The sequence below is a fragment of the Squalius cephalus genome, assembly GCF_949319135.1.
Source record: "Squalius cephalus genome assembly, chromosome: 8".
Classification (NCBI taxonomy): domain Eukaryota; kingdom Metazoa; phylum Chordata; class Actinopteri; order Cypriniformes; family Leuciscidae; genus Squalius; species Squalius cephalus.
In genome coordinates this window covers 9,654,975-9,680,456 of record NC_137129.1, presented here as the reverse complement: position 1 = coordinate 9,680,456, position 25,482 = coordinate 9,654,975, and the positions used below count along the sequence as shown (strand labels likewise).

The following is a 25,482-nucleotide window of genomic DNA, read 5'->3' as shown; positions in this document are numbered from 1 at the left end:
GAAAACAACAGTGGAGTGTTTGTGTGAACCGAGGTTAGCAAAACAAGAGGAAAGGCTGGGCTCCGTTTTAACAAAGTGGTCTGACAGAAGAGAGCTGCTCACGCACATATACACATCCGCAAACACACACACGCTGACACCAGACAGGGCCCGAGGCGGTCCTGCTGCTCCAGGACCCCAACATCTGCTCTCTGGAATAATGCATGTTTCATTTCAGATGCTCCCTCTCTTTCTAAAATGGAGCGGTGATCTGCCTGTAATGCAAAGGCCACAGATCATGCGGTAAACTCTGCTCTGGTGGCCTCAAAGCTGTCCTCGGGCGCTCACAATCCAGCTACAGAGATGGAAGAGACTGGTGCACCATTTGTTTCCAGTGCACTGAGTAATGGCTGCCACTGGGCTCTGCCACAAAGGCAGACTGTTTCTGTCTAGACTCACAAAGAAATACTCAGGCTGGTGTGCTTCCTAATGTACACACAAATGTAAATGAACACAAATTAACAAAACCCCCTCTGGCATATATGTATTTTTAATCTTACAATATGCACTATAAATATATGTTGTTGCATTGAGTTCAGTTCTCTCAATAATTACCTTAATAATTGCCAAATTATGTAAAATATGAGCTTGTAACATTGCCACACACACACACACAAAAAAAAAAAAACATTAAAGGGTCTTCCCAGAGTAACATCTGTATTTTATCCATTTCTGAAGAACTGGAAAACATGAGGTTTGAGAGTTTATAGAAGTGATTCTCTCCCACCTTTTTATAATTACCACAGTGAAGGAGAAAGCGTGCATCTATGTCGACCACACCATGTTTTCCTGCGTCTGTCTTTCTCTGTACCCCTGTAGCTGGCGTCAAGTGAGTGAGTCACTGAATCATTCACTCAAGGATTTGTTCAAAACACTGATTAATTCAGAAATTAGAAATGTGTTACTCGGACATGCAACATTTAATTCTGCTGTCGCTTCGCTTAGAACTTCGTTGGAAGAGCACAAGTAGACAAGCTAAACAGAAATATGTTTTCTAACAAGTTAGTAAGTTGCTGTCACATTAACGAAATTTTGTGGGCAAAAGGGTCTATTTTCTATTGTGTCAGTGTAGCAATGTATTAAGTGCTGTTCACACAGAAGTAGCTTTCAAACCAAGTAGTTTCTGTTGGTCCAGTGTTCCAGAGAAACAACAACTTCTTTTGGTTTTAAAGCAACACTAAAGAACTTTTTCTCTTCGGTCCCCCTACAGGTTGGAAGCAGAATTGTCCATTACCGCTGTCGTAAATAATTTAGCTTACCACAGCCTACTGTCGCATGCACGCTCGCTGTTTATCCATCACTGGCTTTGGAATTAACGATGTCCACAGACAAGGTAGAGTATGTTGCATGATTTTATGAAAGTATGATGTATTGCGACATCAGAAACGAAGAAAAACAAAATAATGATTATTGTAACGCTTGCCGTAAAGCAAGTCAAATTTGTAGTTTCTTATGTCTCATTTGAACAGCAGAAACGCTACCCGATCTGGCAAACTTGCATAGTGCGGTTATAGCAGAAATAGGCCCGCAAAGCGAATGCAGAAGTGCCTTTCACCCTGTTACGACTTGATGAACCACTGAAACGATGCTGGAAACATTATTTTAAGGCAAACCAACTTAAAGGCGCATTACTTCCACCTACTAATAGTAATAATAATAAATAAATAAATATATAAATACTAGATATCCGTACTAAATCCTCTCTCTATCCCAGTATTTTTCAGATCATTTATTAGGAGACTGTGCATTTTCCCAAATGTTTTCCCCAGCAAATTCTGTTTTTGTTTTTAAATTTGCATCTCTAACTCCATTCTTTCTTCCTATCTTTTGCAATCTAATAGAATATGTTTTACTGTCTCTTGTGTATTGCAGCAGGTGCAAAGTCCATTGGGGTGTTTTCCTATTCTATGTAATGTTATATTTAAGCCAGCATGACCTACTGTACTAGCGCCAGAGAAACAAGCGCACAGCCATCTTTATAATCTTGTGTTTGAAGTAGCTCTGTATATTTCTCTGGCATCGCTGTCAAAGACTTGAAGAGTAATTAGCTGGTGAAGTGGATTTACTTATTGTAGAGTTAAAGGAACAATCCACCGTTTTTTGAAATAGGGCTTATTCACCGTCTTTCCTACATCTAGATAGGTGGGCAATCGCATTTTTGTCTTAGTGCATGCATTGTTTTAGTTTGGCAGCGCTGCCGATAGCTTAGCTTAGCTTAGCATAATAAATGGAATCCTTTGTTGCCAGCTAGCATGTCATGAGTAAAAGTGATAAAAAAAAAACAACGAATTACTCCTTGTGGCCTGCGTATTCACAACGAGTACAAATAGCAATGCAGATTAAGACTAGGCGATTTCCTAGGCAGATATTGACTTGGGACTATATTGGGGTGAAGCAGAGCTTCATTGCTTTGCTATTTGTACTCGTTGTGAATACGCAGGCCACAAGAAGTAATTCGTTTTTTTATTTTATCACTTTTACTCATGACATGCTAGCTGGCAACAAAGGATTCCATTCATTATGCTAAGCTAAGCTAGCGGTGGCGCTTCCAAACTAAAACAATGCATGCACTGAGACAAAAATGCGTTTGCCCACCTATCTAGATGTAGGAAAGATGGTGAATAAGCCCTATTTCAAAAAACGGTGGAGTGTTCCTTTAATGAAAGTTATCATGAGCATTATCTTTGAAGCGGATGTCTTAACAAATGTCAGTAGACCGGGAAGATTTTAAAACGAGCGGATCATTCATTAATCTGTAAGATCTTACCTTCATGCTGTGGAAATACAAACCAGAAGACAGAGCAGTGCTGAAAAGGGGCAGGGGGGCTACATAAGGTCTATAGAAATTACTGGATTTCGCAATCGGTACAATGGTAAATGTGATAGCACCTTTACTCAACTTTAACTTGTATGTTGAACTGTTGTATAAAATCCATATCACACTGAATTATTGTTCTGGATATCAGCATAGCTGTGATTATCTATGACCTCGTGCTATGCATTTGGATAACATCAATCTTGTTGTTATTAAATGGCATGAAAAAAGCAACTGCTACACAATCATTTTTTAATGGTAACTGCTTAATTTAGTCATGCATGTTGAGAGCCTGAAATCAGAAAGAAATCAGCAACTTACTTCAATATGAAATTGATGGTTCAGATAACAATCCAAGGCTAGTTGAGTTAGGAATATTGATGGTCTAACAAATGTAGATTCAAAGTCATTCACGTTTTTGAGTACATGTGACTCAATAAACTTGCATGCTGGATCAAATGTTACCGATTTTTCATCAATGTGCCAAACCATGAACAAAAGATCTGTGTGTACTCTTGATGATTTACAAAGACAGTTGTGATCGTAATACAGGGGATGGTTCGGGAAGTGTTATATTGAGTCTTGTCTTTTGGTTGATTGATTTTGCTGATGTCTGAAAACAATACAGTCTTATCATGGCCGAGCGGCCGGCTCTCCTGACAGCTTTCTGCTTGTTGGTTCATTTGCCTCAAAGAAAGTAATTTAGTAACATCAGACTGAAACAGACTTGTTTACACTATCTCCTCTCCTCCTTTCACGGGGAGTCCATATACCATTTGTGAGGCGCATTGACGCCCTCCAAGTGCACAATCACTTGGAAATTGAGGCAACTGCTCTAGAATAATGGCTGAGCTTGACTGAGGGCTGTATAATAAATGACTGAGTCTCGTGGCACTTTTCAGTGGACATCCACACAGTCACCATTAGTTTCCTAAGTGCACTTTCCCCCGCACTTCTAAATTGATTGAAACAAAATGTCACAATTATGCCCTGTAGCTCAAGCTTAATTATTCATCAATTAGCGTTTTCTCCCCCCTTCTTTTTTTCTGAACTGATTTTTCATTCAGTTTGCAGAGATGTATGGTTCCCCTGCTGTTAACCAGTCCTAAGTCATTAGTTTCTGGCTTTGCAATTAAACCTGCTGCATTATTCATCAGGCCCAACTCGGTAGACTCTGCTCTGAGCTCAGGAGGCCTGCATGAGAAATTAATTTGGAGAGATGAAGTTTCCTCTCAGGTTAGAACAGATGCCATTGGCCCAAACAGAGGTATGGAGTGCATTCATTGTAGGGAATTATAATGGCAAGCATAAAGCTAGACTATAGAAAGGTCGAAAATACTAATGGAAAAAAAGATCAAAATTGGGAATAGCCTGTGGCGGAGTGCTTCAGATTACTTAAAAAATCAACTCAGGAGGAAATGTATAATGACTATAATAGAAGTCAAATTGTGCACTTAAAAGTGAATAAAATCGTTATACTGTAATGAAAAAATTCTTTTTTTTAAATGTAAAGGATAAAGGAAAAATAAGTGTATGACATTTTAATCTAATACAGAAGTATACTGATGTGCATTATTGTGATATATATATATATATATATATACATGCATATATAAAATTACTGGATTGATTAACTACAGTAGATATCAATCTGACAGCCAGATCAAAATGTCAAAACATCAGTGATCAAATGTTGCCATCTGCTGGTGTATTGCAAAAACATCAAAATTCATTCTTTATAATAAAGAGATTTAGATCATGATCAGTCATTGGGGAAAATTAAATGTTTAATTTTTCATTTATAACCGCGCAAGCCCATAGTATTGGTGGTCATCTCTGTTGAAGCAGTCGTAAGAGCACAGCAAAACTCTCACTGGAACAGACTGTGAGCTTTTCATCCCCATGTGCTGTTCAAAGACAATAGAACAGACTCAAATCACTAAAGGATAGTCTAATATTCTCTTGCACTTTATTGACATGCAATGTGGATCATGCAGAAAAAAAGAGTAGAAGAAGAAAATTACATATTGCCATTGTTGTTTTGCTAATATTGACTAAGTTAAGTTAAACTGTGACCCTGTTAATCTGTTGATTAGAAATGTCGTTTACGCGACTGACGCATATGAAATGCATATAACTGTCATCAAACATTCTGAGCGAAGCACATCCTGCCAGCCTTTACAACAGCGCCACTTTTTTTTTGCATTTATTGCCACAGGCACTGAAGTGTTCTGGTAAAGTGATATGCAGAATGAACTGATGCTGTACCTTCTTGGTGTTGATGAACTGCACACACTCCAGCCAGGTGGTGAGGAAGGGCTGTGTGCACAGGCCACACTGGCCCCAATGAGACAGCATGTCCTGCAGATCTGGGTACATTGGCAGAGCTCTGGACACCACTGAGAAACTGTAAGTGCTCTCCTGGAGGATGAGCCTGGCTGAGAGTTCCTGGACACATTAAACTACAATCAGCACCAGTATGGAAATGTTATGGTTAAAAAAATAACCGTTTTTATTTCATTTGAATGATTTTCTGGAAAAAAAGGGAAGAAATCACATACAGGGTTATTATAGTTAACTAAGGCCGCATTTACAGACCCTTTCCAAAAAATTAGAATATCATGGAAAAGTTTATTTATTTCCATAATTCCATTCAAAACGTTAAACTTCCATAGATTATAGATTCAGGGCCCACAACTTAAACGATTTCAAGTATTGTTTATTTGTTCATAATTTGGGCTTCCAGCTCATATAACCCACGAAAACAGGATTTCAAAAAATTAGAATATTACATGAAATCACACAGTAATTACACAGTGATACCATGGTCATTGAACCAGGTGTTGGTTCTTTTGGCAGTGTGGACAGGTGCAAATCCTGCTGGAAAATGAAGGAAGCATGAAGTGCTCTGAAAATGTCCTGGTAGACGGCTGCGTTGACTCTGGATTTAATAAAGCACAGTGGACCAAAGTCCTCTTTTCTGATGAGAGCAAATTTTGCATCTCATTTGGAAACCAAGGTCCCAGAGTCTGGAGGAAGAATGGAGAGGCACACAATCCAAGATGCTTGAAGTCCAGTGTGAAGTTTCCACAGTCTGTGTTGGTTTGGGGAGCCATGTCATCGGCTGGTGTTGGTCCACTGTGCTGTCCACTCAACGCAGCCGTAGGACACAACCAGGACATTTCCAGAGCACTTCATGCTTCCTTCAGCAGACAAGCTTCATGGAGATGCTGACTTCATTTTCCAGCAGGATTGGCACCTGCCCACACTGCCAAAATAACCAAAACCTGGTTCAATGACCATGGTATCACTGTGTAATTACTGTGTGATTTCATGTAATATTCTAATTTTTTGAAATCCTGTTTTCGTGGGTTTTATGAGCTGGAAGCCCAAATTATGTACAAATAAACAACTAAATACTTGAAATCGTTTAAGTTGTGGGCCCTGAATCTATAATCTATGGAAGTTTAACGTTTTGAATGGAATTATGGAAATAAATAAACTTTTCCATGATATTCTAATTTTTTGGAAAGGGTCTGTACATTACATGGTTCAAGTGACCCAATTCTGAGTTTTTTCTCCCATGTGGCACAGATCGGATATGATCAACGAACGTGCAAGCAGGAAAAAAGCACATGAATTTCAATATTCTCAATCGGTTTCAGGCCTCATTCATATGTGGAAATAAATCTGAAATTAATCGAATACGTGCATTTGCGTCTGCCCTGTAATCGGACAGATTGGATATTCCCCTGTCAATGCGAGGGTGGTGGACGCAACAAGGGCAACGAGTGTGAAATAATAGAATGTTACTTTTAATGCGAGGACTTCTTTCTCTTGAATGGACTCCATCAGTGTGAACTGAACTAAACTGTTTCCTTCGAAGAACAGTTCATCCAACGTAAGAAACTGAAACTAAACATTAAAGAGAAAAACATCAGTAAAATATAAAGTTAATTGTGTATTTAGGGGAGGCTGAGGTGCTACTAATTAGCATTTAGCATCAGCTATGTATTTCAATTATACAGCTTATTTAAAAACTACATACATTTACATTGACAAAATGATTATAAATAGCAAAAACATAAATGGCTGGCACTTTGTCCAAATAACTTACACCAACTGGAAACACAGATAAAAAATTTCCGGCAACATCTAAGATCTTCAGATTTTTCCAACCAAGCACACCCTAAGCAAAGAATGGACACATATTAATCTAATAGACATAAGAATGGATTAAGTATGATGATAATCGTCACTCTTGCCTCTGGTAGTTCTGTCAGGTTGTTTCGGGCCAAGAACAGCTTCCTCAGCTGTGATAAATTGCATAGCTGCTGTGGTATTTGAGTCAGTTTATTATTAGTGAAGTTAATCTCAGTCAAACTCTTCACCAAGCCCAGTTCAGCTGGAATCTGCTGCAAATGATTGTCTGTGACACTGATGCTCTTTAGACTACACAGTCTGCAAATAAACAAGAAATGTTTTAAATACCAGATAGCATGCATGATAATCAATTAGCAAAGTGTGTGTGTGTGTGTGTGTGTGTGTGTGTGTGTGTGTGTGTGTGTGTGTGTGTGTGTGTGTGTGTGTGTGTGTGTGACATGTCCCCCCAAAAAACTTGATTCATCTTACTTTTTAATTTCTGCGGGAATGACTTTGATTCTGTTGTGGTTCAAATTGAGAAGCTCGAGATTTGGCAGGCCTTCTGAAAATATATATAACACATATAAAACCCAGTTCAACAAACTATAATACGATAAAGCTGAATACGAGTTTGAACTTACCCAGCACCTCTGGTGACAAATGGCTGATTTTGTTCCCATATAAATAAAGTTTATGTAGACAACAGAGGTGTTTTAACACGGATGGAATCTCCTCAAGAACATTATTTCCCAGATTGAGCTCTGTCAACTTAATAAATGTACAGTACAAACTATGAAAACATTACAACGAATTACATGATCTAGATTAAAATACTACATTTTGGCTTTGCAATAATTAAGTTGTCATTGTCGTTTAAATTACAACATTGACTCACTCACAATTATGAATGAAAACTTTATTAAAATGGTAAGTTATGAACATATTTTTTGGGCTCTATCACAGAATAATGATATATTGTTGTTAAATGAATCATTCCTATTATTGTACAGAAGTGTCTGAACTCACCTTCTGTAAACACATCAGTTCAGACGGCAGACTCGACAGATAATTATTATTCAACTTTAATACAGCAATCCATGGCAGCTGCGCAAAACCTTCCGGAAGATGTGTAATTTTCCTGGAACTCAAATTAAGCGACTTAAATTTCGTTTTTAAAGCTCTTATAACTGAATCATTAGCCATTTGATTTGACTTTCCCAACGTTTCTATGGAGATGCAACGCAACTTGTCTGAAGCCACTGGCGCCGCCTGACGGCCTAACATGAGTATGACATGCTATCATTGGCGCCTCAATACTGACCACAGAAAATAAACTAGATCTTTGAATATTATACCAAATATAGGACATTAAACGTTTTAAAACGCATTTTGCCTTTCAGAAAATGCTAAGTGAAAGGTCAACCTTCAGAAAGTTTTGATGATCAAAGATGGCATTTTTATTTTTTTACTAATTTTCTATGGGCTTTGCGATTTGTACAACCTAAAAGTCTAAAGACTGTTAAATCCCTAATTTGTGTGATAGCATTACTGCATTTTTTATTTTAGCAGTAAACATTAAACAAAATATAAAATTACATTTCATCATGCTTTTGAAAGTTTCCAAATAAAGTTATTTCTTTATAATTTTATTCTTTTTTTTTTTTAATGGGGGAAATCATGTAATCATGTACTAAATCTTAAAAAGTTGTCATTAAAATTAAATTTTTTGTTATCAGAAAAAGCTTTTTTACTGAATATATTAGTATGTCTAAATTATTATGAAGTTGTGATTGATCTTGTGAAGTTCAGATGTGATTTTGATGGTTGGATACAGTCTAACCTCTAAGCCTGGTTTCACAGACAGGGTTTAGATTTAGCCAGGATTAGGCCTGAGTTCAATTAGGACATTTAAGTAGCTTTTAGAAAAGTGCTTTAGAAAAAAACATTACCTGTGTGCATCTTGAGACAAAACAATGGCACTGACATATTTTAAGACATGTCAGTGCAAGTTGCTTTCAGTTAAACGGATGCATTTTAGTCTGGGACTAGTCTTAAAACTTGTCTGTGAAACCGGGCACTAATGTGTTTTTTCTATTGGCCAAAATCCCCATTTTAAAGAGGGAGACTGTATTTGTCTAATGTGCCGTTAAGACAAAAGCTTGTTGACATTGATAGGAAGTTCTGTTCGTTTTATTCAATGACGTAAGCATGATCATGAATGATCCAGCACCTCTTAGAGCAAATGCCTTGCAGATATGCAGCTTTCCATGAATAACACAAATCACATAGCAGTTTATTCATAAATAACACTGTGAAGCATGGACTATTTCATTAAACTCGTCCAGTGCAACTGAAGTCACCATCAGCATGTGTTATTTCAGCATCTTCTATGAGCATCCTGACTGAACCACCTTAATTCCACTCATCCTAGCAAAATGGAATCAAACTCCAGAAGGTCCATTTCTACGGGTTTAACTATGCACAGATGCATATACTAATGTGTGTCAGTGACTGGGTCAACCCTCTTCCTCATTTGCCAAATCTTTCAAAGGCTCCACAGAGTTGTAGTGCTCACCAAGTCCATAAGCATGCCGCATATAACTGAAAGAGACAGAGAAACAAACTTTAGTACACAGCACAGAATATTCATTTTAAATATATAAAAATACAACTTAAGTTATTTACATTAATGTGATTGGTGGCTTGTCATATTCTTCACCAATAATAATAGTGGGGGATTCTGCCTGAATGACTTCTATCGGTAGCTGGAGGACCTGTGAAAGGGCTTTTAACTGCCATGGAGAAAATATCAAAATATTTAAGAAAATAGGCAAATGATGGATTATGACTTTTTAATGTTTGTTGTTGGAATAGATGGCTGGTATTCTTACCTCTAACTGTCCACCCCAAGCAGCTGTGTCTGCAACATCATTGCAGTATTTCTCAAACTCATCTAAAGTAACAATTAATCTACAGTTAACAACAGAATCCATTCATATCATGTAACAACAAGCATTTAGCTTTATGACACACAAAGATCTTCATTAACGAATGTCTTAGGTGTTTTGAATGACATGAGGGAAAGTAATTACTGACAGAATTTTTGGTTGAACTAACCCTTTAAATTGTGTCAGAAATCAAAAGTGGCACAAATTCTTTTTGTAATATTACAAAATATTTTGGTTTCAAAATAACTTTCTATTCATCAAGGGATCCTGAAAAAAAAATCAGCAGCACAGCTATTTGCAACATGGATAATCAGAAATGTTTCTTTAACACCAAATCTTAATTTGAGAATGATTTCTGAAGGATCATGTGACACTGAAGACTGGAGTTATGAGGCTGAAAATTCACATAACATGAATGAATTACATTTTAAAATATATTCTATCTATATCTACCTATTGAAGTGTATGGCATTCACCTGCAGTGTACATGTCTCCTGAATTGGGGTCAGTGAGGAACGGGAGGAAGTCGTCCGCGTGGCTCCTCATGTACTGAGCTGTTTGAGCCCGAAGCTCTTTGAGACTGAGGGTGGTGCTTCTCTCCGTCAGCTGATCCTCCACAGCGCGGTACATGCAGTGACCGTCAGAAGAGATCTCTCTGATCTGCAGGTGCTTCTCCATCAGCTTCTGTCTCAGCTTCAGCCCCTCCTGATGACGGGAGCCTGTGAGATTCTCCACTTCCGCTTCAGCAATCCGGACCTCCCGCTCCTTCTCAAGAGCAGCCTTTTTGTCCTAAAAAAAAAAACACCAAGAATTTTCAGTGTTTTCAAAATAGACGCAAGTACAGTCACCTTAAATGATTAAAATAACTCACCCGCTTCTTCTGGGCTTTAGATGTCCGACTTGGCTTGCTTGGATCCGTTTTTTCCTCATTATTTGCCAAACTCACAGATTCCAATGCATTTGAAACCTCCTTCACCTTGGAACAATTCATGATATCAGAATGAGTGAGCTGTCATGTGTATCTAGATGATGTGTCTGGTTTCTAATAGGGTGTTCTAACATCTTCTAACCACATTTTACTTACCGAGGAAGAGTTCTGAAGATGTTTGAGCTCATTTTCGTGTTTTTGATCAAGTTCAGTCTCTAGTTTGGCTATGTCTTCTGTCAGCTGTTTCCTCCTCTTCTTATCATTTTTGGGAACAGCATTTTTCATAGTCTGTATTTTAGCTATGACATGAAAAATACATCTATATTTAGTATTGTGTACTTTTATGTTTCGTTTCTTAACCCATACAGTGTCATGCAATGCATTTTGTGGCATTTCAAAGGGAAATTTCTGAGAAATTAGTATTTATAGATGTAACCTTGCAGGTCTTTCTTTTCCTTGCGTTGCTGTTTGGCTAACAGCTCCTCTGCTGTCTCCACTTCCTCCATGTCAAAATTAACTAATATTCAGAGCAATAAAATATGTACACAAAAAATTCTAAACGATAAATACATTATTCGTTTCCATCAGGTTTACTTATTTTAGAGCAAGGACTAAATTGCGGTTTTCAACTCATAGAAACCAGTTGTTTTTTTCAGTTCAATTGATCTGCAAGTCACACGAATGGATTCAATGGGAACACAGACAATGAACACAACACATCCGGGATGTAACATTTCAAAATAAAAGTCTTAGAGACCTAGAGCTTTCGGTATTTTGATATAATGGGATAAAATGGCAGAATATATAAATTACTAACTTAAATCAGTAGTTTACAAAGTACCTTAAAAACAGTGTTTTTTTATCCTAATTGTTTATTAATTGCAATTTCTGGGTACTAAATGCAATTATTTTGGAATCAATGTCCAGTTGCAAGAGTGTTGCCGCTTTTTAATGAATAAACTCACTTATAAAAAATAGATAGTCGTGGGTTGCGTTTTTGGGGGGATTATTTTCAGAATCATTTTTGATGGGGTAAATCCCCCCAAAAAATTATTTTACTGTCTATGCTATGGGTAAATCGCTAGTTTTCCCAGTGAACTCTGGCAACACTGCCAGACGCAGCTAATCGAAACTGTTCATTCAAACGACGCTTTTACGACTGATCGACACACTCCGTGGGCTTTTAATGTCTTACATGCAATTCATGTTGACAGTTCTAGCATGCTGACTTTAATACCACGGATTAACTTCAACAAGGTATAATTTTGTAGTAGGAGCGAGGTTTCTGCAGCCTTGCAAGGCAATGTTGGGAAGTCAAGGGATTCAGCCTGTCACTCTGGTCTTCAATAACTCCAAGAACTGCTTTCTTCAGCTGTCATCAAACTTCGCCACTCATCTCTGTCTTCATGAGGTTCGTGTCTAGCTAGCTGCTTTATAACAATATACATGCTATTTACTAGTCCGCTACTGTACGTTTACTGAATGTTTACCTTCCATCATATGTCAAGTTCTGAATGTTTTGAGGGTCATGTATCATTAATGTGATGTCAGAACCAGATCCTGGAGCTGTCATGGGGTGTTTCTGCACCCGTGTTCCTCAGCTGGATCAGGTCTTCAGGTCCAGAGGACAGAGTTGGGATCAGCAGACAGCTGGGAGAGAAACTTGGGCTTAAGGAGGGAGAACAGGTTTGCCACTGGTTAAGATGTGTTGCATATGACTGTGAAGTGATTTGATGGAGCATGGCTGTAGATAAGTTGTTCTCAACCAAGGGACCGGGGGCCCCACAAGTGGGCCTTAAAATTATTTAAAATAAGACAAAACAAGAATTCAAATAAAACAACTAAAACTGAAGATATTTCATATTTTATTTCAGTTTTGTATGGAAAAAAAAAACTGGATATATGCCTCATTTTAAAAGTGTTATTTCCAGACTGGGAAAAGTCATGTTAATTAACTCCATTGGGCATTTTTTATACATTTTATGAAATCCGGTATACATTTTTGTAGTGATGCCAAGCTCTAAAATATTTTAACAGGTGTACATTTTGAGTAAAAATATTATTATAAATGCTGCTTATCCTTAATCATCATCACTTAAATCATGAACAACTGGAAAAGTCATGAGGCCTTTGAATATTTGAGTCAAAAAGGTTGAGAAGCACTGATGTAGATACATGTAACATGGTTGTGATGTGTTTTAGGGGTATCTGCGGCCATGTCATCAGGTGCAGTCAGTGCAGCAGGTGTTCGTAGAGCCTCTGTCTCCAGATGACTGGGAGATCCTGGTGAGGCCACAGTGGCATCGTTTATCTCTGTCTTCAGTCCCAAGGAGATTTTTAGTTGATATATAGTGGTATATGCCCATTATAATGCATATAAATCGAAATCACACATCTTTCAAAGCCTACGTGAAATCTAAATGGACCTAATTTTCATTCATGATACACATTACTGGTCTTATTTTGCACGATTCATCAGTGCTTATCATTCTAAAAGAACAACAAAGTTAGTCCTTCACAATCCACTGCAAACATTCGCATCTGGCTCAATTTTGGTATGAAACGCTCACATTTCATGACCCAGTCAATAAAATGTATTTTCATTGAACACCTTTTTTACTTTATAAAAATACATCAAGTAAAATGGATTGTGAATGCCTTTTCAGTCGAAAAATTTGATTGAACTTTGTTCCAGGAGCTGCACAGCATTGTTCTGGAACAGCGACTCCTGGATCAGATCCGAGTGGTCTTCAGTGACGGTGTGTTCCCTGTATGGGTGGACCAGCACACTGTCATCTATATCAGGATAGGTCAGTATGCCCTATTTTAAAAATCTGTCATATTGAAGTTGTCATTGGGTATGAACTGATTCTTGTACACTAATGATTCTTATATTTTTTTAGCATCCCTGTCTCCATCTGTTCCTTATGGCCGACTGGAGCAGTTCACTGAGCTCATTGTCTCTCCAAAACTACATCCAGGAAATGAACAACTCCACCAAACTCGATCAGTGGAGCCAAGTCAACATCTACAACATCAGAATGTTGATGTCACGTCTTCCTCCAGCTCAATCATCCATCGGGAACCCCTCAGTGATCATCTGGAGAGTCAGAATGAAGGCCATTGGGGAGGTATAGCTGATCTCAAAAGCTTGTTTAGATACTTGTTTAAAAGAGGATTTGAGCCTGCAAAGGAGAATCTCACAGTTCCCACAATTCCCACCATCCTGAATGACTGTATCCTCAGAACATGTGGAACTCCTCCTAGCTCCGTCAGTCATTTAGGCTCATGTCACGGAGATGTCCATATACTGCCATGGAACCTGCAAGAACAAGAGAACTGGAATCCAGGGCAGTCTGCCTTAACATACGGTAGACTTTCAAAGATCCTTTCTCCTAAAGAACTCAGGGAGAAAGTCAAGCAGGCCATGGAGAAGAAGAAAATCAGAGATGGACCTCACAAAGGGAACGACGCAGAGGAATGTAAGGAGAACGCTGCTGTGGTCAGGATGCTTTGTCACAATATGAAAAGGCTGCAGGAAGACCAGAAATTCCATAAATGTGAAGAAATTTACTCTGGGAAGGTTTGGGTAAGTTGTTACAGTTTCAGTTCAGTTATAAAGTTTCATAGAAATATTTGTTATATATTGTATCAAACCAATGCAAACTAATAAGGCTAATAACCGATATAGTACAGGTATATTGTGCATCCCTAGTAAAAATCGTGTTCAATTTTTGTTGTTGTTGTAGATCCCAAAGGTGCTGCAAAGGCATTTGAAGATTGAACCTCACTCGGCAGTGAGGATTCAGCCTTTAAAATCATTGCCAAGAGTAGCAGAAGCAGTCATGGTTCGACCATTACTACCGTTGGTAATATTTTCTTTCAGACTAGTGCTTTATGTTGTCAGGTAATGAAAATATTGTATTGTAAAGTTATTCCCTTTTTTGTCTGCAGGCAGAAAGTGAAAAAGAAGAAGATATTCAGTCTGCATTCCTCAACTGGCTGCATGCTCAGAGCCATCAACCTTTGACCTGTCTGACCGGACGCACTAATGTCATTCTCTTACCCTGTGCTGAAGGTGTGAGGAAGAACCATAAAAATGTACAGTATGTTTTCAATCATTTTACAATTATTACTGTGTTTTTCTCTTCTCAGGAAAAGAAGAGTTTGTCTTGACTGTGCTAAAACCAGAGCAACAGCAAGATGATGAGATGTTCTTTCTATCATCCAGTTTACTAAAGAAAACAGACGTGCAGGTATAAAGACATATCATTTTTGGAAATTCATTTTCCTTCTCATGCATGCTCAACAAACCAGCTCAATCTCTGTTTAGATTGTCAGAGAGCCACAATATTCTGACCACAGTGGCGCTGATGATGATAATGAAGATCTGTATCTTGGCTTTCCCTCCGTCAGCTCTCTTGGGTATGCTCGTATTCTTTTTAAAAAGAGGAAATATCAGTTAGAGCTGCACGATTATTCGCTAAAAGATCTCGATTCAAACACCCATGCGATCTTATTTCTAAATGACAACAATTCTCCTATGTCTATTAATCCTTTGACAAAATCACACTAGAATATTCAGATCTGCATTGCCGTTGCCACTGACCCAGAGAAAGCGTAGGTAAGAAACAGCTTTACAAATAGTCTTTTCAACCACACAGTATCATATTTCTGTGTTGCAAATTATTGCAGAAGTACCGAGATAAAAGTTTACAGATATAAACACTGATGTCTATGGTAGACAAAATAGAGCAAAACACCTATCAATTACATCACAAGAGTGAATGTTAAAAAAAATGTGTTTGTCATTGAATCATTCGTTCAAGAGATTCATTCAAAAACGCTGATTCAACCAGTCATGGAACAAGTGGAGTCTTTATGAGTGAGTCATTGAATCATTCATTCAATTCAGACAAATTAATTCAACATTTTTAAATTGACTGCAGCAATTACATTTTTTTCAGAAGTAAATGACATGTTTAGTTGTCTGTTCAGAATCGTGTGAGAATCACAATCTCTATTTGAAACCAACAACAAAAAATGTGTGATTCTCAATTTACCCAGAATCGTGCAGCTCTAATATCAGTGTATTTTTTAATATCCATAGCAAACAGAATTTACTTTCTGTTGAGTCTTTGTTGTATGTGACTGTTGAATCTGTTTGCTCAGTGGGGTAGAGGACATCAGCAGGTCTGCTTTCGAGCACATCTCTCATGCTCTAATGGGAGGTTCTCTGTCGCGTGAGCTGGTCTCCACAGGACGTGGACTGAGGAGTGGAGCTCTGCTCATCACAGGTGCAAAGGTAACCTTCACGCTTATGCGATGGCCCTTTCAGAGTACGATGTGGGATATTTGCACTTAATATTATGCAAGTAATTATTTTTGCAGGTATGCGATTATCAACCGAGAATATTAATTAAGATCATACCGATCAGGTTTCCTACCGTTCAAAAGTTTGCGGTCTGTAATGTTTTTTTATGTTTTTAAAATAAGTGTCTTTGCTCAACAAGGCTGCATTTATTTGATCAAAAATACAGTAAAAACAGTAATGTTGTGAAATACTATTGCAATTTAAAATAACTGTTTTCTATGTTAATATATTTTAAAATGTTATTTATTCCTATGAGGGCAAAGCTGAATTTTCAGCATCATTACTCCAGTCTTACACAAGTGTCACATGATCCTTCAGAAATTTATAATAAGATTTCTGATTATTATCAACATTGAAAAAAGTTTAATATTTTTGTGGAAAGGTGATTTTTCAGGATTCTTTGATGAATATTTTAAAAGAACAGCATTTATTTCAAATAGAAATCTTTTGTAACATACATAAATGTACTGTATTTACTGTCATTTGTATTTACAATTTAATGCATCCTTACTGAATAAAAGCATTAATGTCTTTAAAAAATACTGACTTCAAACTTTTGAATGGTAGTGTACATTTGCATCAAAATTCAGGGTTAAACATCTCTGCATGTTGTTAGTCTGACTTCAGGTGGCGTTCTAAGTAGGAAGTTTGAATGTAGCAATCGCTCCCATGCACTTGATGACTTTACACTGATGTCAAATTTTGTGACTTTTTTTGGAAATCCAGATAACAATTAAGGATATGTGTTGACTTGTATGGTAAAAAAGAAAAGAGGATGTATGTGATAAATGTCTTGCTTTTCTCCACAGGGCAGTGGAAAATCTTCTCTATCTAGAGCGCTGTGTCGAAAGGCCAGTGAAGAGCTGGACGTCCACATTCAAGTTGTGGACTGCAAAACACTAAAAGGTAGGCAAGAATATTAGACTGACCTGTTTTGATGTGGATTCCAACTTAATTACATTTTTGTCTTTTATCAATCATATTTCTCAATATTATGAATGAATGTTAGGTAAGAGAGCAGACAAAATCAGACAGAGGTTGGAGGAGGTTTTCGAGCAGGCAGTTTGGAGACAACCTTCAGTGGTCCTGCTGGATGACTTGGATCACGTGACCGGTGCTGCGACCTCACCTGAGCACGAGCAGGGGCCAGAGGCCGTACTGCGGCAGCACATAGCACAGAGTAAGACGTCATAACGGACGTGCCTGGCTCCACATGAATCTCTGTGAGGAATCATCTGATGGATGTCTTTATTTTGCGTGTTCTCCTTAGGTCTGAGGGATTTGGTGGATGAGATGGTGGTGCGCTCCAGTCTCATAGCTCTGATGGTCACAGCACAGAGTGAACATTCCCTTCATCAGACTCTGACTGCGGTGCAGGGTTCACATTTCTTCCAAAGCTTCTGCAAGATCCAAACACCAGATCAGGTGGGTTCATGAAACTGCAATCTATGATTTGGGTGAAAAATTGATTTAAAAAGTTCCAGGGTTACTGTGCCAGGGCTGCACAATTTGGCCCAAAATTTTGTGATTATATATCAATATGACTATAGTAATTATAAATATGATAATTATATTCAACAACCACAATAGTAATGATAATAACAATAATTTGAAACTTTAAAATTATAATACTTATATTTATGACTGTCTTAATTTCTTAATTTTTATACTTGGCCATATCACGATTTCAGTTTTATTTAGATTAATCATGCAGCGCTACCGCAATATAACAAAAACATTTGGACTTCAAAGGTGGCATTTTTAGATGAGAAAGTCACTGAATTTGCTCAAATTTGTGATGTTCCTGTTATTGAATCCCTGCCAGAACAAGCTGCAGTGTGGACGAGTCTTTATACCTATAGTAAAAAGTCTGACTATTCAAAACTACCCTAGTGAAAAAAAGTATACTACAAGCCATTAACATATTTACTGACATATCGCTTGAGATTTACTGATATAAGTGTTATAATTAAACTTTATTTGGAGTACTTTTTTTAATATTAAGCCTAAATGTGTTTTAATATCACTATTAGTAAGGATAGTATGATATAATATCAGTCTTTAAATGCAAGATATTTATACCTGAAGTATACTTGCAATAGTTCCACTTTAGCACAATCAAATATACTTAAGTATATCTTTAGTTGAATTTCATTTTTATTTTAGTTTTATTCCTGCATGTGTTTTTTTTTTTTTAAGAAAAGAAAATGACTGTAAAAGGATGTTTTCTCTTTGTAGGCACAAAGGGTTGAGATTCTGAGGTCTTTGACAGTCAAAAGGAACTTCCTGGACTGTCAAACTACACTTGACCTGGACCGTGTTGCCAAAGAAACAGAGGGCTTCATGCCACGAGACCTGAACCTGCTGCTCGAGAGGGCCATCCATGCCAACACTCTACACAGCAGAAACGATGGCAACTCTGAAGGCCAGTGCTAAATCTAATTTCATATATTTCTCTGATTTAGCTGTTTTTCTGAAATCTAAGTTTTCTGGTTCTACAGATTTGAGCTATAAGGACTTCAGACAGGCCCTTCAGGGCTTCACCCCACCCTCCCTCTGGGGGGCTCAGCTGCAGGCTCCCACCGGGGCTGGCATGGAGCGTATTGGGGGACTTCATCAGGCACGTCAGCTCCTGATGGACATCATACTGCTGCCAGCTAAGGTATGGTAGCTGTTGTGCACAAAATGTCCATTTCAGTATAAGAATCAAAATACAAAAAAGATGGGCACATCTAAAACCCAAATTGGGCTCAGGTGCAGTACAAAAAGATAACAATAAATAAATAAAAATAACTTGTGCCTGATGAAGACCTGACTGGTCGAAACGTTGCGCTGTTTATAAATACATTTTGGGGGTTTAATTTCAGTGTGTGGACATTTCAGTAAAACCAGCTTTTCTAAATAAAAAAAAAATCCAATTCATGTGCAAGAAGATTTGGCGAATCAACTAGACTGGTTACAAATCTGTGTTAAAGAGTGTGTTAAAAAGTGTCTAACTGAACTGACTTTAACATTTTTTTCATGGAATTGATTTGAATCAAAATATGTAGAGTATTTTTTTGTGAGTACTTGTGTTCCTAACAAGTCAGGATGATAATACTGGTCTATCTGTTCTCAAATCAGTGTCATTATCATTAACTTATACTAAAACCATAAAAAAACTAAATAAAGGCTTACTGAAATATATATATATAGATGCCAAGGAAACATTTCTCTTTTTCATTTAGTTTTTCTTCAAACACTAAAATAACAATCTTAATAAACTTAAAACTAATAAATTAAAATTAATAAAAACTATATAGACACATTTTTTTTTAAAAATAATAAAAATGACAAAAACACAACAAAGTTACTAAAAGTTTAACAAAAATTGGTTACACTTTATTTTAAGGTGCCGTTGTTATACTGTAATTATACATTTAAGCACTAAGTAATATTAAGTAACTACATGTACTTACTAAAGGGTTAGGATTAGGGTTTGATTTGGTTTAGGGTTAGTTTCATGTAATTATGCATAATTTATAGTCATTACTATAGTAACTACATGTAACATATGTAACAATGACTGTAAAATTATTTAATTTTTTTTATTATTCAAAAATTAAAGTTAAAACAAAAAATGTAAACATAAAATCTAAAACTCAAAAAAAAAAAAAAAACTGAAACGGTATATCAATAATACTAAAATAACACTGCTCAGGTCATATTTTTAATGTTATTCGAGACACCAAGAATAATTGTTTAAATCTACTAATTCAAAATATTAATTAATCTATGTCTATAAATTGAAATAAAGTGATCATAAGGACTGGGACAGACATAGAGTTCCCTCATTCTTTTTAACCAAAGAATTTCCATTATGTATCCCTATTCATGTGTGGTTGAAGTAATAGTCTGATGTGTCATGTTGTGTCCAGTACCCGCTGCTCTTCTCCAGTCTTCCCATGCGTCAGTGCTCTGGTGTGCTGCTCTTTGGCGCTCCTGGTACAGGCAAGACTTTACTAGCTGGAGCTGTTGCCAAAGAGAGCGGCATGAACTTCATCAGCATCAAGGTAAGGGAAAGTGTATTGACATCAAATTTGAATGTCCTGATGTATTGTGATGTCCTATGTGTTTCTCCAGGGTCCCGAACTCCTCAGCAAGTATATTGGTGCCAGTGAGCAGGCAGTTAGAGATGTGTTTCAGAGGTCTGTCTGAATGCTCTTCTATATGAAATATAGTAGCAGTTTACTGAAGTCATCACCAAACGTGTGCCTGTGTTGCTGCAGGGCTCAACAAGCTAAGCCATGCATACTGTTCTTTGATGAGTTTGACTCTCTGGCCCCTCGAAGAGGCCATGACAACACAGGGGTCACTGACCGTGTGGTTAATCAGCTACTTACTCAGCTGGATGGAGTGGAAGGACTGACAGGTACATCAAGATCAAATGCTCACACTTTTACCTGGGTTCAACCTGAGGTTGTTCCGTTTTGACCAGCTTCATGGTCCCAGTTTGTTGATCTGTGAGTAAATGGGTAGTTGACAAATAAAATGTCCATGGCCTTTTTTTCAATTCAAGGTTTATATATACACTACCGTTCAAAAGTCAGGTTGGTAAGATTATCTTTTTGAAAGAATTCTCTTGCATTAAGGCTGCATTTATTTAGTCAAAAATAACAGTAAAAACAGTCATATTGTAAAATGTTTTACAATAAAAAAAAAAAGATTCTATTTTAATATAGTTTAAAATGTAGTCATGTGATGGCAAAGCTGAATTTTCAGCATCATTACTCCATCCTTCACAAATCATTCTAATATGCTGATTTGGTACTCATGAATCATTTCTAATTTTCTCAAAGTTGAAAACAGTGCTGCTTAATATTTTTTTCAGGACTCTTTGATGCATAGAAAGTTCAAAAGTATTTATTTGAAATAGAAATCTTATGTAACATTATAAATGTCTTTACTGTCACTTGATCAATTTAATGCATCCTTGCTGAATAAAATTATTCATTTTCTTTTTTTCTCATACTGACCCCTAACTTTTGAATGGTAGTGTATGTATATGGTAAAGTCACCAAGTTTTTCAACATTTTAAATCAATCTTTTGCTCAGTAGTCCTGTAGGGTGACAAATTAATTTTTAAAAACATAAAAGGTATTCTAATAAAAACTGTATAATTATATTACAACTGGGGAAAAAATTATTGTATACAGTAGCACACCACCATCACACTGTTGAAACTGCTTGAAATTGTATGTCAACTACCCAAGTGCCTCATGTTAGCATGTAGTGTTCATTCAAGGACACTTGTGCGAAGTTTCAGTTTCATGCTTTTAATTCTGCTGTGGTTATTGCTTTATACTGTAGCAACATCATAAAAATCAGTAGATTAACTTAGATAAGATATCTTGCTACCATCTAATTCTAAATTTAAAAAACAATTTGTTTTGCCACAAAAACACCAAGACTGAGACTGTAGAGCAAAGCCAATTATGTGACTTGAGATTGTTTTTTTGTTTTTTTTGATATTTGGAAGATTGCATTGTTGTATTTGTGAGATCTCTGCATAGTTTTTTATTTCCAGGGGTGTATGTGTTGGCTGCCACCAGTCGTCCTGACCTGATTGATCCTGCTCTCTTGAGACCTGGGCGACTGGACAAGTCTCTCTATTGCCCTCCTCCTGATCGGGTCAGCATGTTGTCTGGCGCACATCGGTTTTACACCTAAAAGATCTTCACTATTAATTCACTGATACATATCTGTCCTTCAGGAGGCTCGGCTGGAGATCCTGAGGGCTTTGACTCATTCTGTGCCGCTGGCTGCAGATGTGGATTTGGAGCAGATTGCTGTGGCAACAGAGCTGTTCACTGGAGCCGACCTGAAGGCCCTCCTCTATAACGCTCAGCTAGAGGCCATCCATAGCAGCCTGGGGCCCAACCTTCTGCATGTGTGTTACACACAAACTCAAACATTGACCCATACATATATCACTCTAACCACATGATCAGTGGTTGACCTACATGGGTTTTTCAGTGGCTGATGCCCATATCTAAAGACCAGCGGCCAATGATCAACATATACACTAATGTTCAAAATGTTCGGGTCGGTAAGATTTTGAAATGTTCTTGAAGACTCTTGCTTACCAAGTCTACATTTATTTGATCAAAAATACAGTAAAAACTGTAATATTGCGAAATATTCTTACAAATTACAGTTAAAATAACTGTTTCTATTTTAATATATTTTAAAATGTAATTTATTTCTGTGATAGTTGAAATACATATGAGTTGTGTCATATACAATCAAGACAAGTGTTGAAATGAACATGTACACAAAATTCACTCAAAATATTTATATAAATACAATATACAATTGTCCAAGTGATCAACGCTGATAATCTCAAAATGGTCAATAACTGGCCTTGTCGACATGTCAGTCTACAACTACACTAGATTTAGAAATGATATAATAGTAGTCAGTACATCAGTGCTAAATTTACAGCTTGTGTGTGAATCAGACTCTCTGCTGTTTTATAGGATCTGGGCTCAGGGTCAGACAGTGATGTCAGCCTCTCGTCCCTGATCTTCCTGAACCATAGCAGCGGGTCAGATGACTCAGCTGGAGAGGGGGACGCAGGGCTGGAGCACTCTATGGTTCTGCTGGACCCCAGTGAACTCCCACCTGAGGACCCACGTCACAACATCTGGCGCCTTTACTTTGGCAGCTCCTTTGAGTCTGAACTGGATAACCAGTCTCTATCTGAATTGGTGAGACTCTAAATTTACAAATGTTATATTTCAAAATAATTGATCATATGTCATTCCAAATACTATGATAATTTAATACTTTTGAGCTTCTTATGAGACTCTCACATTCTGTTCTGCTCCCAGAATTCTCAGAACCTGTCTGGAGCCAATTCGACTGCCCCCGACCTGACAGGGGCATCAATGAGGGATCCAAGCTCCTGTCATGCCCCCCTTTTCATGTCCTGTCTGCAAGAGGGCTTTCAGGAACTGACCCATGAGCTGTCGGAACGCCTCCGAGCAGAAGTCAGCACCGTTAAGAACAGTTACCGCAAAAACACGGTCAGTTGCCTTCCTTTTAATGGATGGATCCATCCATCCATCAATTTAAATAACTAGTTTTCCTGTCTTTTTGTTTTTAATACCCAAAATTTATCAGTGGTTGACCTACATGGGTTACATCTTTTTGTTTTTATAGCCATCCATCCATCATCCATTTATCCATTCATCATTCTATCTAGTTTTTCCATTCATTCCTCCATCCATCTAATTTTCCCCTACATTTATCCATTATCTAATTTTCCCATCCATCCATTCATTCAGTGAGTTTTCTCATGATCCCATCCATTGCTATATCCCTCTAGTTTTCCCATCCATCCATTTATGATTCTATGTAGTTTTCCCATCCATCCATCCATGATTCTATATATAGTTTTCCCATCCATCATTCTATCCATCCATCCATTTTCCTATCCATTGCTATATCCTTCTAGTTTTCCCGTCCATCCATATATCCATCCATTTGATTCTATCTATATAGTTTTCCCCTCCATCATCCATCTTTCCATTTATGATTCTACCTGTATAGTTTTCCTGTCCATCCATCATTCTTTCTATATAGTTTTCTCATCCATCCATCCATCCATCCATCCATCCATCCATCCATCCATCCATCCATCCATCCATCCATCCATCCATCCATCCATCCATCCATCCATCCATCCATCCATCCATCCATCCATCCATCCATCCATCCATCCATCCATCCATCCATCCATCCATCCATCCATCCAGATCGAAGGCTGTGTTCGAGTGTGTAGCTGTTCAGTAGATGAGATCTGCTGCTCTTTTGTGTTCATAGGATGAATCCTCTCTGGTTCAGACTGGTCCCAGTAAGCCTGGCTCTCTCATATGCCAAACTCACCTGACCACCGCTTTGGCTAACACTAGAGCATCTGTCAGCAGAGAAGACTGGAGGAGATACACTGAACTGTGAGTGCACTGTCTGTACACATTTCAATTGCACAATTCACACCACTGCATTGCTGAATCACTTATTTGTGTTGGTTTTCTCCTTCCGTAATGCAGATATGAGTCTTTCGGAGCATCCAAGGAAGGCAAGTCTCAGAGAACTGCTTCATTAAAAGCAGGTCAGCGGGTGACCTTGGCTTAATGAGAGCCTCGCATAAATTACTACAGCTCAGGGCATTAGAAGGTGAATTTTTATGTGATACGATCGACTCGGTTTGTATCACACATTCTGGGCTTTTCTACTTTTCTCCTCAAGAGCAAATGCATACTTTCAATGTTTTAATGTTAATCAGAGGGATGTATCAAAAACGTGACTTGATTTCAGTAGCACTGAACAAATAATTTAAAAATTAATTTTGACGTTTATCGAGTGACGTGCTTGCTAAATTTGCTTAGCTGCTGTAGGCAATATAATGTAAAGAAAACAAATGTGTGTATATATTAAATATGTAATTAATGAACTTTTTAATAAATGACAATTCTTCTTGGAATTAAGTTGGCTGTTTAATTTCTTCAGGGCCTCAGTATAACTGAAAATGGTGTTTGAAAAAAGAGAATACCAATAGATAGTAAATAATTCATTTGAGTGCTAGTTAGTGTTTTTATGTGACAATGCTGTTGCTGTTTCTCTAGCATCAATATCAAGGGATACTTACCATAACCAGTTGGTGGCAGTATATTCCTACTATCCAAAAGCCAATTGGTGTTGTTAAAAAAGTCCTGCATATATACTTTTCAATCTGTGTTCCAAGACCTGTGTGTCCCTCTCTATGTATAAGAGTAGAATCTTCTATATTATCAATCGTAAAGGCCTCTAGCTAATTCTGTGAATAACTGACATCTGCAGACCCCCAGGATCGGAGTTCTCCTAAATTGATTTTTCAATTTTTTCATTGTCTTTAGTCTCCCTTAGGCCATACCTGAGCTTCTGCAGTCTCTGCAGTCTCTGCACCTTTGATTATCCTAGCACATGCTCAGTTTTGTGCTCATGTGAGTTGGATTTTCCTCTCACAAATCGTTAAATTGAATCCAGAGTTGCTTCAAGATGCACCACGGCCTATACTGTACATGTATAGTCTGATGCAGCAGTTTCTGCTGAGGTAAATATAGCCATCCTTTGTTCTGGCCCCTGCTGTTAGTATTGTGGGCTTACACTAAGGCCCACTGAACTATATCTTAGCCAAAACAGAATGAAAACA

General features: G+C 37.6%; 3 protein-coding genes across 3 annotated transcripts; 1 reads left to right on the top strand and 2 right to left on the bottom strand.

The window, feature by feature from the left end:
- Positions 1 to 4,563: 4,563 nt before the first annotated feature.
- lrrc69 (leucine rich repeat containing 69) lies at positions 4,564 to 8,219 on the bottom strand. Its single transcript, XM_079879428.1, has 8 exons — positions 8,024 to 8,219; positions 7,639 to 7,765; positions 7,487 to 7,559; positions 7,120 to 7,315; positions 6,972 to 7,043; positions 6,668 to 6,769; positions 5,123 to 5,302; positions 4,564 to 4,761 (listed from the first exon to the last, which is right to left on the bottom strand). Exons 1-8 carry the CDS (start codon positions 8,198 to 8,200, stop codon positions 4,654 to 4,656), a joined length of 1,035 nt encoding a protein of 344 aa, XP_079735554.1. The 5' UTR covers positions 8,201 to 8,219; the 3' UTR covers positions 4,564 to 4,653.
- Positions 8,220 to 8,661: 442 nt separating this feature from the next.
- Positions 8,662 to 11,595, bottom strand: otud6b (OTU deubiquitinase 6B). Its single transcript, XM_079879496.1, has 7 exons — positions 11,310 to 11,595; positions 11,030 to 11,172; positions 10,817 to 10,921; positions 10,422 to 10,734; positions 9,889 to 9,950; positions 9,683 to 9,789; positions 8,662 to 9,598 (listed from the first exon to the last, which is right to left on the bottom strand). Exons 1-7 carry the CDS (start codon positions 11,377 to 11,379, stop codon positions 9,514 to 9,516), a joined length of 885 nt encoding a protein of 294 aa, XP_079735622.1. The 5' UTR covers positions 11,380 to 11,595; the 3' UTR covers positions 8,662 to 9,513.
- A 370-nt stretch (positions 11,596 to 11,965) lies between these two features.
- pex1 (peroxisomal biogenesis factor 1) lies at positions 11,966 to 24,776 on the top strand. Its single transcript, XM_079880175.1, has 24 exons — positions 11,966 to 12,284; positions 12,425 to 12,559; positions 13,076 to 13,159; positions 13,569 to 13,683; positions 13,777 to 14,462; positions 14,623 to 14,742; positions 14,828 to 14,951; positions 15,029 to 15,129; positions 15,207 to 15,298; positions 16,046 to 16,178; positions 17,057 to 17,153; positions 17,257 to 17,427; positions 17,518 to 17,672; positions 18,486 to 18,672; positions 18,749 to 18,909; positions 20,165 to 20,299; positions 20,370 to 20,434; positions 20,516 to 20,658; positions 21,814 to 21,917; positions 22,000 to 22,176; positions 22,766 to 22,996; positions 23,120 to 23,314; positions 24,114 to 24,244; positions 24,341 to 24,776. The coding sequence occupies exons 1-24, from the start codon at positions 12,177 to 12,179 to the stop codon at positions 24,423 to 24,425; spliced, it is 3,735 nt and encodes a 1,244-aa protein (XP_079736301.1). The 5' UTR covers positions 11,966 to 12,176; the 3' UTR covers positions 24,426 to 24,776.
- The last annotated feature ends 706 nt before the right edge of the window (positions 24,777 to 25,482 follow it).

Coding starts and splice junctions, on each gene's coding strand:
- lrrc69 (XM_079879428.1), bottom strand. CDS start 8,200: ATGGCTAATGATTCAGTTATAAGAGCTTTAAAAACGAAATTTAAGTCG. Junction 7,560..7,638: donor TTTGTCACCAGAGGTGCTGG/GTAAGTTCAAAC, acceptor ATATATTTTCAG/AAGGCCTGCCAAATCTCGAG. Junction 7,044..7,119: donor ACCTGACAGAACTACCAGAG/GCAAGAGTGACG, acceptor TTCTTTGCTTAG/GGTGTGCTTGGTTGGAAAAA.
- otud6b (XM_079879496.1), bottom strand. CDS start 11,379: ATGGAGGAAGTGGAGACAGCAGAGGAGCTGTTAGCCAAACAGCAACGC. Junction 11,173..11,309: donor GGAAAAGAAAGACCTGCAAG/GTTACATCTATA, acceptor TTCATGTCATAG/CTAAAATACAGACTATGAAA. Junction 9,599..9,682: donor AAGCCACCAATCACATTAAT/GTAAATAACTTA, acceptor TGTCTCTTTCAG/TTATATGCGGCATGCTTATG.
- pex1 (XM_079880175.1), top strand. CDS start 12,177: ATGTTGGGAAGTCAAGGGATTCAGCCTGTCACTCTGGTCTTCAATAAC. Junction 22,177..22,765: donor TGGGGCCCAACCTTCTGCAT/GTGTGTTACACA, acceptor GCTGTTTTATAG/GATCTGGGCTCAGGGTCAGA. Junction 22,997..23,119: donor ACCAGTCTCTATCTGAATTG/GTGAGACTCTAA, acceptor TTCTGCTCCCAG/AATTCTCAGAACCTGTCTGG.